Source organism: Electrophorus electricus, chromosome 6 (assembly GCF_041902795.1).
Source record: "Electrophorus electricus isolate QZ-2024a chromosome 6, ASM4190279v1, whole genome shotgun sequence".
In the NCBI taxonomy this organism is placed as follows: domain Eukaryota; kingdom Metazoa; phylum Chordata; class Actinopteri; order Gymnotiformes; family Gymnotidae; genus Electrophorus; species Electrophorus electricus.
Window position 1 is genome coordinate 2188135 of NC_137502.1, and position 16416 is coordinate 2204550.

Sequence of the window (16416 nt, forward strand, 5' to 3'; positions counted from 1 at the left end):
AGCCTGGCTGATGTGTGGCAAATTTGTTGCTGAAATGCTTTATCAGTATGGTGTTACAAAAAAGGCTTATCTATTTAGGCTGTGCCGGAAACTGTGTTCCGGTGTTGGCACCTTTTCACTGTAAGCGTTGCTGTCAGGAGCGGATACTGCATTATACAATCTGCGTCGAGTGGTCCCTCAGTCCCGGGACCACCTACTGGAGTGTGAGTGTGTGCTTGCACCAAACAAAAGTTTTATTGCACCAGAAGCCAGAGTGCGCACGTGTTTAAGCACGCGGTAGAGATCCTGGCGGGCGCACCTCACGAGCGGACCTCGTCGGTTCTCTAGTCTTACGTTTCGCGGAAAATTGTGACCGTTTGTTTGACGAACGTGACTTTGGTCCCAAAGGTGGTTGCCTCAGCTGCAACAATCCGTGGAGGTTACTTGCAAGGACGCGTGCGCTCAGGATGTCGTTAGTGCTGGAAGTTTAATCCCCCCAAATGTCCAGCGTGCCTGTTTACGCATAGACGTGCTGCAGCGTCCGCTCCGATTGGCTGCCTCGGGTGCGGGCGACTTCTGCGACGGCGCGTGGCCTTAAGCGCTGGTTAATCGCCGGACTTTTGGGCTGGTGCAGTTCACACGTGAGTCGGAAGCCGTTCCGAGCGGTGGCGCGCGCGTGCGCTCTGGCTCTCGCGCAAAAAGGTGCTCGGCGAAGTGGCAGCCCACGCGAGGACGGCTCATTCTGAAAACGCTGCGCCTACCGGACGTGCGCGCTGCGCGGAAACGCTCGCGTGTCACTTTCGCTGGTCTTGGAATTATAAACGCAGGTTTGCCGAAGGAGACAAAAAAAGTGGATGAAAGAAAGTGAAAAGTTATGGATGAAAGAATATCGCGACTGCAGGACAGACCGTTCCTTGATCACGCAGATTTTCTGGGGTAATGCTGCTGTTTTGTGAACACGACTGACACTGTTTTCAAATGTATGTTTTCCAAATAAATGGATTTAATTGTTAAGCATCAGAGTTTTGTTTTTCAGGGTCGAATATTCGTCTCTTTACATGTGCAAGTCGAAAAGAGCCATGAAGCGAGAGGAAGGAAAGGTAAGCGGGATATGCATGTCCTCACCGATCCGTCCTCGCGCCATACCCCGCCATACCCCGTTCGTATAACGCAGCCGTTTTAGCAGGTTTACCTTATTCCCTTTTACATTTCACGTCGGTTAAATTGCATTTCTAGAACATCATTTTGCCTTATTTTTTTACTAACGTTTTTTTTTTGGTCAAAATGCAGGACGCTTACAAGTTACCACACAGACTCATAGAAAAGAAGCGACGGGACCGGATTAATGAGTGTATCGGACAGCTGAAGGATTTACTGCCCGAACACCTGAAGCTAACGGTAAAGAAATCCCGAGCTGATTACTGGTTGTAAACATTAGTCTCTTCTTTGAGACCGTCTTTTTAAAAAATATATATGTTTTTTTAAATCTCGTGAAGTTTCTTGAGAATCTAACACTTGTTTTCGATGTGCCTCAGACGCTGGGTCATCTGGAAAAAGCGGTGGTTCTTGAGCTAACTTTGAAACACTTGAATGCTTTGACGGCGGTCACGGAGCAACAGCACCAGAAGATCCTGGCTTTGCAGAACGGTAAATGACCCTGACAGTTGGCCTGTCAGCAGCAGTAACACTAAACGATTACCAAATACGCATTCTACAGCTCTAAGTGTGAGAGAACATAGCTTTACCCCAGGCGAAGTGTTAAGTGTGTCTTGATATGACGATGATAAATCGGCACTAACGTTTTTCTTGTGTCCATGTATCAGGGGATCGGTCGTTGAAGTCCTCCATCCATGCCGACTTGGATGCTTTTCACTCGGGCTTTCAAACGTGTGCCAAAGAGGTTCTGCAGTATCTGAACAAAGTGGAGAACTGGACCGCCCGCGAACAGAGGTGCACTCAGCTGATCAACCATTTGCACAAAGTTTCTGCACAATTGCACCCAAGCGCGCGACTTGTCCACCAGCCCTTATCCAGCGGAGACGGTCAGGACCGCGACGGGCTGAAGGACGGCCAGGCCAACTGTGTCCCCGTCATTCAGAGGACTCAGAACCCGGAGCCGAGCGAAAACGACACCGACACCGACAGTGGATATGGAGGAGAAGCCGAGAAAAGCGAAGGCAAACTGGAGAAAGGATGTGACCCTGAAAAAGTTGCGGGACCGAAGGGAGTTAAGATAAAACAGGAATTTGGAGATGAACGTACTGCCAAAAAGCCTAAAATGACCTGGGCTGGAAACGGTGCTTCAAGCACGGATCAAACAAATCGAGCAGACTTGGCGTTCATGAACTCTTTAATGGGAATGACTGGCGTTGGACAGCAAACTCCATTTTGCATGCCGTTTTACTTTATAAACCCCTCGGCGGCGGCGTCCTATATGCCTTTTTTTGATAAGAGCAATCTGGAGAAGTTCGTGTGTCCAGCCGCGGCACTGACCAGCCCGTTCCCGTGGCTGTACCCCGGGATCCCCGCGCACGCCTCCACTGCAGCCGCTTTCCCCTCCGTGCTGGTGGATAAAAGCTGTGGATTCGATACTATGGCAGACGACAAAGACTCTCTCTCTCCGGATGCCGACCTGTCGAGCTCCACGGACGCGTCTTCCCCTGCGAGTGCGGAGCAAGGCTCCGGTAACGACTGCGTTGGGGACCAAAGAATGGAAAACGGCAGTGCATAGGATGCTTCAGGCCCCCTTTGCGCGCTCTCGTCTGCTTGTAACATTGCGTACTTGCGTAATATTTGTCGCCGAGTATTCTGTAGACTGTAGTGTTTCTATAGATTCACAGACGAAGCTTTTCTTTTTATTTTTTATCCTTACTTTTTTATTCTGAAAATTTGCGCAAACAGGGTTTCACAGTGGAATTGGTCTTTAGCTTCGTCGGGGAGACCGGGGGACGTTGTAACAACTGCTTCCTTTTGTACCCAAACCCTTGAGATTGGGGTGGAAGTCGACATTAACAAAAGCCTACATGTCTGTCAGTATTGCCGTTTTTAATCTATGGCATTAGTCTTAAGAAAAACGTGTTAAACTGAGGGTTTGATATTTTTCTTAGCCGAGGAAAGTTTGTTTAGTGCAATATTTGTTAATGCTCTATGAGCTATAAACTACTGCACCTCTTGTAGACAATTTGGAAACATACTGGCATCTTGGATGTATTGTATGATGGTGACCTCAAGCAAACAGAAGTGACCACTGCAGGATTTGTTAGAAAAAAAATCTTTATTTTTGGTAGACTACTGGATTTGCCCTTGACGGTGAGGTTCTTATTTCATACTTTAATCTTCAGTGCTTGGAAATGTTACTTAAATACCTCAACATATGTCAGCATTTAGATAAGGGTTCATTTCTAGAGATGTTCCTCTGGTCACCAGTGCCCTGGGCGGAACCCTCTCTCTGTTGGGATCGAAGCTGTTTTTGTTTTTAATCAGACAATACTACTAACAGTGCTCTGACCTTTTGTTATGACAGCCCTCCCCCCCATCTCACCCCCTCATTAATCTTTTTAACTTTGAGATTTTTAGTAAGGTGCAAACTCCCAGTTGGAGTAGCTGGGCGTAACATGGGCTTTTCGGTAGTTGGAATCCTATGGAAATCCTCTGCAAGGGTTTGTGGTTTGAGGATGTTCTTTCACCATCTCGAAGAGTTTTCACTTCAGGCCTATTTTCTAGAAACAGTTAAGACCAGAGTGGAACTGACTCATTCTGCCCTTGGGGATTATCTGCAGAAAATGTCCTTTTGTCCAGAACTTGAGAGGTTTCTGGAGAAAAGAACTACATGGTCCTTGTGACAGGACTTCCGTGCACCTACACAACACGGATCTCCAGCGAGTAAAGCTCTGTTAGCACCTTACAGACCTTTGATATTGAATGTATTCTGTGTTTTTTGGTAGATATGAAAGTTAATGTAAATATTCTGATAAAAGTGGGTCTTTAATCTGTAAGTGCACTTGCCCGTGACCTTTCTGCTCCTTTCAGACAGTCCTCACACGTTTCCAACACGTGACCCTTCCTCCTCTTGACTGTAATATATATTTTCTTAAAGAAATCCTCCTAACTAAAGTCTTGGAATAAATGTGTCTTGGACTAATGTCTATTGCAACATAACATCCTCTTCTATAGCTACACATTGCAGTACAACTCTTCTGGAAGCAGACTCTGTCGGAGTCAGGTGGCACATGCTTTTGTTAGTCAATCTAGAAAGGTTTTTATGATTTCAGTAGTCGTCTATCTAAGCAATCAAAGCACCTCATGTATTTTGCCAGGTTTAGTACTGTCATTATCCTCCATGTGATGTAAGACTCCTGATCAGGTGTCACTGTAGCTGCCCAGACAAGTGGTGAGTATTTCACCTTCAGAGGCTTACGAGATTCAACAGATGCACGTACACACAATGCGTGTAAATTTACCACGTTCTCTGGCGCTGATCTCAGAACCGCACCCTTTCATGGCTTTCCAATATCAACAGATCCACATGAACATAGCGTGTATGTTCACCACAGTCACTGCTACTGCTCTCAGAACTGCGCCTCCGGCAGGGGTTTTGCCGTTGGTAATTGGAATTTAATAAAAGATTGTGTAACATGCATTAAGTGCACATGTACTTGGGACTGGAAGAATGAAGGAGCGATCCAGAGATGAGCTCGACTATCCGGTGAGGGACTGAGCGTGTGCTGCTTTAAAGGGGTTGTGTGCTTTAACCAGGTCCCTTTAGTTTTGCGTGTAACCCTTCAACTCCCCTTTAGACTCAACTGTCTTTTTGCATAAGGGCGGCATGTATGCGCGTGTGGCGATGTACATAAGTAGTGAATATGCTAAATGTCTAATGTTCATGTTGTAAAAAAAAAAAATTATGGATTTTATAAAGGATTAATACCCAGCGAACAATGCTCATTTCGGTAACGCTTTACACTGTTTGCAGTTCTAAATTATTGCCGCACAATTGTCAAATAAACTTCAGCTCAAAAGACTGTCCGGTGTCTTTTTACTTGGCGATGGTTTCTGTACACAAAACACTCCAACCTTCTCCTTTTTACTGGATCCTTCTGTACCTCTGTGTCATATATTTCACTTGCACTACTTTACATGTTTCAGCACCAAAGACCTCTGTTCTTTATTATACCTGAGCTCTCCTTGATTTTGGTGCACGTATTCCACCTCTTTCTCAAGTTCCCTTCTGGAGAAGATGCTGGCGTCCCAGAATCAACAAGAATATTGCATCACTGTAACTGTAGGACAGGGGTGTCAAAAGAGGTCACTCACAGGACTGAGGGCCCGGGAGCACCCACACTCACAAAGACCACACTCACGTTTGGTTTGAACAAACGCAACAGTATTGACAGCCAGCAGCACATGATGACATGTTCCTGGTCCTGACTACAGGTTTACGGTCACCGTCATCGTGTATATTTAATGGTGGTGAGTATAAGTGCATCTTGATATGGCTGTTCCTGATTTGAGGACCAAATCACCTGACCTGAATGTCACTGATTTGGAATGTACAGTAAGCCAGGGTTTAGCTTCTGTCATGTGATACCAGGGGGGAAAAAACTCACTGCACAGGCAAAATAACATAACTAACATAAATTATGCAACAGTGGTTGATTTCTGATATCTTTCAGAGTATTTTATAATAGTCTTCTACAAAATGTTTGTCAGAATTACAGTAAATACAAGTGGATAGTGTGGCCCAGTAAATACAACTGGAAAATATTTATGGATCTGTAAAGCTTATTAAACTAGATAAATAGAATAGAATATTGTGTTCATCTTCTTAGAAATGCAAATATTTTCCCCCAGCTTTGTGTCACTCGCTCTCCTTAGCTTGTCTGCAGATCTGCAGATTCCAGTGTGCTGCTCCTCGCCGAGTCCTTCTCTAGTTGTGTTCTTAGTTTGTTTGTTTTTTACATTTAATAATAAATCTAGCCATCCTGTTCTCACAGATTAAGGAGGTCTTTGCAACTTTTCTTTTGCTTGCTCTGATTTCGTTGTTACTCTACCTCGAGATATCTGGTAATTTTGTCAGGAAACCAGGATGACAAAGATGTCCATTTCGTCATCTTAACAAGCCCGTTGTTGTCCACTGTCACACACGAGAACCTTGACGAGAAGGTCGATTTTTTGTCACTTCATTACCTAGAGTGCAGTTCCATCTAGTGGCTAAAGTAAAGAAACACACAAAACTGCATAATACCAGCGTGCTACGAGAGAGGGCGCGCTTGAGTTCTTGAGGAATAGTTTCAATACCAAAATAATTAGATACTCCTAACAAGCAAAACATTTTTCCTAAAAAAAACCCAAAAAACAAATAAATGCCTAACTGAAGTAAAAGAGCACGATTTGAAAGCAGATAAAATACATATAATGTTTGTAATCATCTTTCAGACCATCATGTGAACCTATTTAACTAATCTAAACACATGAGTGCCAGGCCTCTGTAGCTAAAACAGTGAGTTGTGCATGTAAGGTACCTACTTGGAACATAGGCAAACTATCTGTAAAGGTTTCAAATTCACTCAGTACCCTGAAACAATTACACTTGCCCTCTACTGGACTGAAACTAGTCATTAATGAGGACATGAAGGGTAGCTAACACCCTGGTTTTTGGCAATAGTTTCTAATTTTAACCTACAAGATGTTTTTAATTAAAAGTAAATTCAAATTGTTACATGGTAGCCTTTTTAAATACAGATACTCTCTTTGCCTAAAGAGCTGCCATATTTGTTACAGTGATTTTTCAGCATTTGGGAGACTTGCCCAGAGCAACTTCACCTATTTATGAGTATGACAGCAGATGTTCTGTGACTCAAACCCACAACCACGATATTGTGAGAATCTTGTTCTTCTGGCTCTACCTGTCAGGTGACATACAGAAGCAGTCCACTGTATGTTGCAAAAGCCCTGGTGGTAACTTGTCCTGCACTGTTCAAAGTTGTGATGTGTTTCCACTGATAATTGTGATAGAAAGGGTTTGAAAAAGGTGGTTGTTTACTGTAGGTGAGTGAATACCCAGGCATGTTTTAACTGTTTTAACTAGCGACTGAGCTAGGATTGAGCTAGGATTGGAGGAAATTAAATGCACCCTCAAGGGCTCCATTAAGACATTTGACAAAATCTGGGACCCATTAATAATGTATGTGAATAGTATACCTGACCTGGGACTATGAACTCATATCTCTTCTGGGTGTGTCTTATCTATGTGTAAATACATTTTGTTGTTTAATTTATTCATTTATTCAATTTCATTTCATTTGTAAGGAACAGCTAAATGGAGAGGAATATGAATATATGAATAGAATGTAAGGTTAAAATAGAATAGAAGAATATATATATACACAAAATTGTAGTAAAGTTTCCAGAGAAACAAAATGTTTGGGACAGAGGTCCTTCATTGGCTGTGCAAGCAAAATGCACCTATACTATATACAGTCTTTTTTCATTTAATGTCGGGCCCACTGGGAGTTTGAGGGTTCAATGTAGTATCTTAGCTGTTCTCAGGACTGCACTGTTCTGGACGGAGATCTGCTGGAGCCATTCTTTCAGTTTGGGATTCACAGCCCCCAATGTTCTCGATTACTATGGGAACCAGAGTTTCCTTCACCTTCCACAAATTTTTTAGCTCTTCTTTCAGTCCTTGTTCCTGATGTTGCTATCACAACATGTGGGATCACCACATCCTGGATAGTAGCTGTGACGCTCACTATTCCTTGGCCCCCCTCCTCAGGTTGTTGGATTTGAGATGAAACTCTCCTTGTCTTGATGTCAGTTATATCTCCTCCTTTTGCCAGCTGATTATGCCAGCGGGGTATTTGATGACTAGTAGGTATTGGTAGGTTTTGATATATGTGATGACCTGAAAGTGTTGGTAGGTGTTGATATATCTGATGATGGGTGGATGTTGGTAGGTGTTGATATATCCAGTGACTGGTAGTTGTGGGCAGGTGTTGATATATCCGATGATTGGTAAGTGTTCATAGCCTAGATTTTGTTCCTCTCCTTCAAATGACTTCTCAGGACGTGTCTCACTCTTTGTAAGTATTTGGCTGTAGGTATTTGTAGGTATTTGGTTGTAGCTGCTTTCCTTGGGGTTTCTTCATGATTCCCGTTTTCCTGTGGGATTCCAGGGTACTTGTAGCTGCCTCTGTTATGTTACCTTCTGGTATTCTGGTAGAACGGTCCCCTCAGTTCCAGCTACCCTCCCTCTCCTTGTAACCATCCGACCACACTTACCCGGTCCGAATGACATTCCGATGGCATTGCTCTAAATCCTTGTGAGATGGATTACTGTGTTCATGTCTCATTCATTCTTTTAACACTTCACTTTGGCTGAGACCACTGTGCAGAGGAGACGCTGTGCCTTTTTTGGGTAAAGACTACAGAAGGTGTATGATGTAAGGATACTCAGGGTTAGATGACACAGGTAGCAGAGCACGTGCATTAATTATAATTTTGACTTCTGCCAAAAGTGTGGTCAAGCCTTCATGTGTAAGTCCTAACAGCATACAATCCAATATGCGCCATGCCACTCCAATCATCCCCCCCCACTGTGTGCATTCCTGATCCTGCAAATACTCCTGAACACTCTCCTGCCCTGGTGCATCCATCCCCAGTTCCCTGGTGCATCCATCCCCAGTTTCCTGGGGCACCCTTCTCCAATTCCCATGTGCATCCATCCCCAGTTCCCTGGTGCATCCATTCCCAGTTCCCTGGTGCATCCATCCCCAGTTTCCTGGGGCACCCTTCTCCAATTCCCATGTGCATCCATCCCCAGTTCCCTGGTGCATCCATCCCCAGTTCCCTGGTGCATCCATCCCCAGTTCCCTGGGGCACCCTTCTCCAATTCCTTGCAAACCCAAAGAAGTTGCTGCCACAGTCGGAGCACAGCTGCCAGGCCGGGCCACGTAGGGCAAAAAAAGCATCCTAGTACATTAAAAAAGCTTGAAGAACTGATTTCTTCAACAACTTCTATGAGAACTGCCCTAGTACATAAGCAGGTGAAAAACACTGCTCACTTCTCAGCATTCGCCTAGAGTGGCTCCTCTGGAGTGCTTTGTGGACACTTCCCATGGACCGAACATGCCCATACCCACACAGGGAAAAGGGGGATCTGTTTGAAGCCATTCTCTTGGCAGATCACACAAGTTTCTTGCAGGTTACATAATTACTGAGTACTTTAGTTTGGCTCTCACCAGTCACAGATCACTTGCTCTGACTGCCACTTCTGTAAAACGCCTTCCTTGATGACGGACCTTTTTGTGGTGATGTCTTACAGGAAGAATTGCAGCATAGTGACTGCTGGGGCTAATGCTATAGGGTTCACTTCTTTTAGCTCAAGACCTAAGAGTGCGATGTGCACTACTATAGACATAGAAGCATTTTGACTGATTATGATTATAACCCAAAAACAGCTTGCTGTATGTATCTAATCACACCACATTCCAGGTCTATGTTCTCACAATTCTAATCTGGGGACTGTAAATTCATGCTGAGGAGTGAGCCATACCAAACACAAAGCCAAGTTCTGTTTTTCCATGGTCAGTAACCTTGAGATACGCAACAGCAGAAATGGTTTTAACAGAAGTGCCAGAGGAGACACATTACTCTGTGTGCTGGGTTTTGGAGGGTGGATTGGTGAAATATGCGCGTGATTCATGGATATCCCTGAGATACCACTGAGAATTTTGCCCTTACATCCATTTTGCTCTTTGTATTTTCGGATAGGACTGAATCCCAGTCAGTCACTGGTTTGCAGTGAGAGTTCTCTCAGAAACAGACGTGCCTGAATAGTCACTGGGGCCACAAATCCCCAAATCAGTGAATGATCTTAATTGAAGTGTATAAATGAGAGACTGTAGCAAATCATTTAGCATTGTTTTTAATTTGTTTTTTTAAGTAAAACTGTAAAACATTGAGGTATAATTAATATACTAACATTAGCTCTGTATTTTAGTTAGAAGTAAAAATGGTCGACTCTTCGCAGTGAACACCAGAACATTCCTTTTTAAGTTCCTGAAGTCTTACTTATATTGAAAACTCGTTTATTTTTGCACACTTGAAACTTATTTGTCCTTTTGGTGACAATCTTGCTCTAAAATGTAAAACTGCTTCTGAGGTGTTGCCGAACTAGGAAAAAAACACGGTGAAATGTTGAAAGAGATATATATATATATATATATATATATATATATATATATATATATATATATATATATATATATATATATTTATTTTTTTATTTTTTTATTTTTTTTTTACCTCGCCCTTTAGTGACATTTGACCAGAGCACAATTCACATCACTCTGTATGGAACGTAACACAGTGAAACAAGACACAGCGGAAAACAACTTGTTGCATTTTTCTTTTTATTTCTCTGCAAAACGACCGACCAGGCCGCATACCTGCAGGCACGTGAGCTGGGCACCGCTCACGAGACACGATTCCACGTGACGTCAGATGGGCCGCCCCTCCCTGTTGTATAAACACACAGGCGGTGTATGAACGCTGTGTAACACTCCTATAAAAACACCAACAGAGGCGCCGTCTGTGAAACACGAAACATGAAGCTCGCCGCGTTGCCGTTGCTCTCTCTCGTTGTGTGGATGTCCGACGCGGTTGTCAGGTGGGAAACGAAGACAGATTTGTTCTTTTTTGTGGTGGTTTTATTAGCTAGTAATTGATTTCAGTCAGCCTTAGCTAGCCTAGCTAGGCTAATGGACTTGTTTAGCTGGGCTAATTTGGCTGTTGTACGTTTGTGACTCAGCAAAAGTCCTGTAAGGGCCCGGCGGAGATAAGCTAGCTGGATGTTAAACACACCTATCAGTTATACAGATAAAACGAGTTACCTCGGGTTAAAACCTGTCACGAAAACTAACGGTAATGTAGCTTTAGCTTTACCAGCTGCTGTTGTTCATTTGAATTAGTCTTTTGAATACGTATTTACTTCATTGTGTTTTAACGCGTTAAATGTCCAGTTCTGCTTTGTAAAGACGCTTAAAAGTCGTTTATCGTCGGGTCCAGTGGGACTGAAGGAGGATGTTTACTAGCTAGCTTAGCTGTGTTAATACTGAGTTGTTGTTCTTATGACGACGTTATAACGCCCTTATGAAGCCTAGCCGGGGAATCCTGACATGTCTGGAGAACACACATGTGGGTTTATTTGCTTATTTATTTCCAAACTGTCATGAGAAACGTGTTTATTGCTTTGGTCTAAAATCCATCAGGTGCAGGTGGTGTTAGAGCTAGGCTAGCTAACTTGGATAATGGTGTATGGTGAGCTACTGCTACAACGAATTGGTCTTTTTAATCCTTCTCGTGTCTGTATGTACCTTTATCTTATCTGTGTGTCATTCCACAGGGTTCCCCTGACCAAGTTTCGCACTATAAGGCGCTCCATGTCAGACTCTGGGCGACCTATAGAGGAACTCTTGGCTACCTCCAAGTCCACAAAGTACAACCTGGGTTTCCCTTCGAGCAATGCCCCCACCCCTGAAACCCTTAAAAACTATTTGGACGTGAGTGCCATTTAACCCCCTCGTCCTAACTCATAAACAGTGACATGTTTGTGATCTTTTGTCCTGGTTGCTATGTGACAGTAAAAGTCTAGTTTGAGGATGCTAATGTTGCAGATAGGTCTTCCTGACCACAATAATATGCTAATACTATGAAAAAACTAAACAAGGGGTACTTTAATTTAAAAACTGTAAACTATTACTAAAATGTAAAGTTCTGAGTACGTGGTCCTCTCCCTCTCCCTCTCCCTCTCTCTCTCTCTCTCTCTCTCTCTCTCTCTCTCTCTCTCTCTCTCTCTCTCTCTCTCTTTACCACAAGCTGTACAGGAAGAAAGTCATATACAGACAGACAACCTCATTTCCGTATTTTCATAATATTACTTAAATATGCTTCATCATTGTCATGGATGGCTGGATTTACCAAACGTGAACTTGAAACTTGTAAAATCATGCTTCCCCTTTTTCTTGCTTGTCAGCTGTAGTGTAGTAGCCTGACTGTCATGAGGTGGTGTGTCATGCCACTCCAACAGAAGGACAGACCCGTGCAGTGTCCTGAGAACATGCAACTAATGAGTCCGTTCATAACCCCCCCCCCCCATCCTGATTTTTGTAAACACCCTTTGTTAAAGTAATAAGCGAAGACTGTGCTGTTTCTTTTTTTTCCCACAGGCTCAGTACTATGGGGAGATAGGGTTGGGCACGCCTCCTCAAACCTTTACCGTGGTGTTTGACACAGGATCCTCCAACTTGTGGGTGCCATCGGTGCACTGCTCTCTAATAGACATCGCTTGCTGTAGGTTCCATTTGAATACTGCACAGAATTGTAGAAAGTGTAGTTATAATAAAATGTAGAATTGTAATGTCTGCTTCCCCAGGCTGCTAGTTGTATGTTTCTTCCTTGCAGTTGATCCCACTCTGATTAGTGTTGAAGTTAGCCCGGATGTCTGCGAGTAAGCACAATGTGACCTGGTTGCGCTTTTGATCTTGCAGTACTTCATCACAAGTACAACAGCGCTCATTCGAGTACCTATGTCAAGAACGGCACCGCATTTGCCATCCAGTACGGCTCTGGCAGCCTGTCTGGGTACCTGAGCCAGGACACCTGCACGGTACGTACATACTGCCGTCTGCCGTCCTCAACAGGAGGAAATAGTTTTTGCTTCCTTTAGTTTTTAACATGATGGTTTGACTTGTGCTGGTGTCAGAAACTGAAAAGGAGTGTTTGTCATGTAGGTTGGCGACATTGCTGTTGAGAAGCAGGTTTTTGGAGAGGCTATCAAGCAGCCTGGAGTTGCCTTCATTGCGGCCAAGTTCGATGGCATTCTGGGCATGGCGTACCCTCGCATCTCTGTGGATGGGGTCACTCCTGTTTTTGACATGATGATGAGCCAGAAGAAAGTGGAGAAGAATGTTTTTTCTTTCTATCTGAACAGGTGTGTATGTTTTAAGTGTGTGTGTGTGTGTGTGTGTGTGTGTGTGTGTGTGATTTGGCAACAGGCTTGTCCTGAGTGCAGTGTGAAGTTAGTCCTAAGTTTCCACTGTCATTGAAAGGGTGTGAACATGCTAAATTCAAAGTAAACATCCAGGTTTGCTGATTGTAGAGTGGTTCAAAGTTTAGCAGCTTTCAAGTCACTTAATGTTGATTTGATGAAGAGCTCAATCATAAAGGTACTGTGAAGGCAGCGTTAGTCTGTACGTGTGCCTGGAAAGGAGTTAATCACAGTGGTCAAAGTCCTTGACCAGATCGTGCGTGTCATAGGGCAAACTCATACTTTCTGTCATTTGTCTTTTCATTAGTGCTCTGGTGTTGATGTTATTGATCATTGATATTTAACAATGTCATTACTATTGCTGCATGGCCTTATTTTATATATGTGATTCTTTGACAGGAACCCTGAAACTCAGCCCGGCGGTGAGCTTCTCCTGGGTGGCACAGACCCAAAGTACTACACCGGAGATTTCCACTACATCACTCTCAGCAGACAGGCCTACTGGCAGATCCACATGGATGGGTGAGAGCCCCTGATGCGTCACGGTCCTGTGCAGTGTCACGTTTTTGTACTCCTCTCCAGAGGAAGTCGCCCTTCTCTGTTCTTGCTGACCCACAGAGATTGAAGCCCCGTGTTGCACTTTCAGAACAAAAGCTATGTGAACTGGAGAAAACTTAATCAGCTGTTTCACATGGGGGGGGGCTCATTGCTGTTCTCAGGAGGTTAATCTCCCTGCTAGTGGATGGTGAACTAACTGCTGTCAATGAATATTCTAAATCCGATTATATAATCTAATCTAACCCAGACATTTGATTATGAGAATTAATAATTGGATTGTGGGGGGGAACGCAGCATTGCCATGGTGGTCTGACCTGTGAGTTTTTGCGTGGCTGTAACACTTACACTGGTTGTATGGAAAAATTTCCTGTTTTCCTTCACCCCGTCCCTCTGGTCCAACGTCTGCCTTGCCTGGGTCTGGTTGTCCCTCCTCAGGGCCCAGGGGCATGATTCTCAGAATGAGTGACACTGAGTCAGAGCTGATGAGAAGCCTACACACTTTATTTATTTAGAGATACATGAGTATAATATGTAAATGCAACATGGTCAGATATGATAGAACATACAGTATCAAAAATGACAGCTGTCTGTCACTAGCTTAAGCTACATTTGACATGGTCTTTGACCTGTCTGAAAACAGACAGCTCTGGCTGTACTGTACATAATTGTACATTGCCAATGTTAGAATTTCCTACAGAGTCCACAACTCTGCCACAGGGAGAGTGATTTGCGCTCTGCTGTTTAGATTAGTAGGTGGCAAAATTATGTACCTGAAGATGAATCTGCATGTAAGCAACAGTTCGCTGCTATTTCAACATCAGCAACCTCATATGAACCCGTATGAGTGTGGTGGGTGTTATACGCTAGCTAGCGTCAGTAATGGAAGTAGCATACTTTTCGATTTTTAGTATAAATTAGACATCTGGATAAAACATCTTTTGTTGTAACATTTCTCAGACTATTGTATTGAGTAAATGGATATTAAAGACTAGAGACAGAAGTTTCATGCATTGCAAAGAAAAGTTAAAAGACGTGTTTATATTGAAATAAGTTTACCTATGCAAGTAGTTATATTTCTGGCTGTATCAGTTTACATTTACATTTTTAGCATTTAGCTGACGCTTTTATTCAAAGCAACTTAAATTTATGATTGAATACAACTTGAGCAACTGAGGGTTAAGGGTCTTGCTCAGGGGACCAACAGTGGTAACTTGGCAGTGGTGGGGCTTGAACCAGCAACCTTCTGATTATAAGTCAAGCATCATCCATGAACTGAAGTGTTTGTGTGTGTTTCAGCATGAGCATCGGCAGCCAGCTCGCCCTTTGCAAGGGAGGCTGTGAGGGGATCGTGGACACTGGTACGTCTCTGATCACGGGTCCCGCCGCCGAGGTCAAAGCCCTGCACAAGGCCATAGGTGCCATCCCCCTCATCCAGGGAGAGGTACACCACCACCAGCAGCCTCCACTGTGGCCTTGCTTACGACAGCATTATAAAATGGCTTTCCATATCATCATGATCTATTAAAATGTAGCTGTGCATGTCCTAAAGATACATGTAAACGTTTTTGGACTTTTCAAGAAATGTGTTGCTTTTTCTTTACTGTGCACGTGCGTATTTCTCTCAGGTGTGTGGTTTCATTCAGACTGTGTTTGTGTGTGTTTCTCTGTAGTATATGGTTGACTGTAAGAAGGTGCCCTCCCTTCCAGCTGTCTCTTTTGTCTTGGGGGGACAGACCTACACACTGACTGGAGAACAGTACATTCTCAAGGTTGGTTACAAAACAAACACGTCTCAGGCAGCTCAGTTTTACTCGAATTTAATCCAATTAAATGCCATTAAATCCCGTTAAAGGAATGTGTGTAAGCAGACTCAGAAATGTTGCAACAAACACGTGAAGCAGTTGAATAACTAATTAACTTCATTGTCACAAGTTATTTTTGTAAAAGCTGAACACGAGTTTCCTCCTCCCTGCTGTTCCAACTAGGTCATTGCATGAATATTTAGGAATGTGATAGCCATGCTGTGGTGTCTGTGTCTGTGTGTGCGTTACAGGAGAGGCAGGCCGGTAAACAAATCTGCCTGAGTGGTTTCATGGCTTTAGATATCCCTCCCCCAGCTGGGCCACTGTGGATTCTGGGAGATGTATTCATCGGGCAGTACTACACAGAGTTTGACCGTGATAACAACCGAGTGGGGTTTGCCAAGGCTGTATAGTCCCAGATGCCGTGACCGCCTCGCGGTTTTACAGGAATCATAATGATTAGCAAAGATTCAAACTGTCCACCAGGATCTTTTCACCTGCTTCTGTACTACCTGCACAGTGATCCAATGGTGTTTGCACCACATGCTTTAGTGTCCTGAATACTCCGTTATTGAGGCGTTTGTGATGTCTGTGTGACTCAGGGACAGGCCCAACACAGGCTGCTACTGCTGTCTCACAGAATGACAAACATCTGAGGTATTGATTTTTAACATGTTTGTTAATTCTTATTTCAATGATCTTAGCTATTTTTACTTTAAAATTTTACCTTTTTTTTCTCGAAAATACCTGTGACTGAATCAGTGAATTCGAGCAAAATAAAATGTTTTAAAACCTCATAACCTATAATCACTATTTTTCTGTTAACACATTGTTGACTTGCGTTTCTTGGCGGTGTTGGTGTGTGAATGTGCTTGGTGTTTGTCTTATGTGCAAAATTGAGGAACAAGACTGTTGTAAAAGACTCAGAGTCACGACACTGGTTATGATGATTAATACTCCAGTCCTGAGGAATAGTCATGTCATGTCATGTTGTACTGGTACACACATTAAAACTCAATACAGCACTTG

The 16416-nt window shown here is 43.5% G+C and overlaps 2 protein-coding genes across 2 annotated transcripts; both read left to right on the plus strand.

Annotated features, from left to right (window-relative positions):
• Window positions 1–188: 188 nt before the first annotated feature.
• bhlhe41 (basic helix-loop-helix family, member e41) lies at window positions 189–5000 on the plus strand. The gene is made up of 5 exons (XM_027032767.3): window positions 189–915; window positions 1016–1079; window positions 1270–1377; window positions 1515–1626; window positions 1803–5000. The coding sequence occupies exons 1-5, from the start codon at window positions 854–856 to the stop codon at window positions 2708–2710; spliced, it is 1254 nt and encodes a 417-aa protein (XP_026888568.2). The 5' UTR covers window positions 189–853; the 3' UTR covers window positions 2711–5000.
• A 5490-nt stretch (window positions 5001–10490) lies between these two features.
• ctsd (cathepsin D) lies at window positions 10491–16412 on the plus strand. The gene is made up of 9 exons (XM_027032765.3): window positions 10491–10648; window positions 11384–11540; window positions 12207–12330; window positions 12528–12646; window positions 12771–12970; window positions 13427–13549; window positions 14882–15026; window positions 15256–15354; window positions 15639–16412. Exons 1-9 carry the CDS (start codon window positions 10587–10589, stop codon window positions 15798–15800), a joined length of 1191 nt encoding a protein of 396 aa, XP_026888566.2. The 5' UTR covers window positions 10491–10586; the 3' UTR covers window positions 15801–16412.
• Window positions 16413–16416: the final 4 nt, after the last annotated feature.

Bases quoted from the DNA above. Each gene is read 5' to 3' on its own strand.
- bhlhe41 (XM_027032767.3), top strand. From the start codon at position 854: ATGGATGAAAGAATATCGCGACTGCAGGACAGACCGTTCCTTGATCAC. The intron at 1,080-1,269 runs GTAAGCGGGATA...GTCAAAATGCAG, and splicing joins TGAAGCGAGAGGAAGGAAAG to GACGCTTACAAGTTACCACA. The intron at 1,378-1,514 runs GTAAAGAAATCC...GATGTGCCTCAG, and splicing joins CCGAACACCTGAAGCTAACG to ACGCTGGGTCATCTGGAAAA.
- ctsd (XM_027032765.3), top strand. From the start codon at position 10,587: ATGAAGCTCGCCGCGTTGCCGTTGCTCTCTCTCGTTGTGTGGATGTCC. The intron at 12,331-12,527 runs GTAGGTTCCATT...TTGATCTTGCAG, and splicing joins TCTAATAGACATCGCTTGCT to TACTTCATCACAAGTACAAC. The intron at 12,971-13,426 runs GTGTGTATGTTT...ATTCTTTGACAG, and splicing joins TTTTCTTTCTATCTGAACAG to GAACCCTGAAACTCAGCCCG.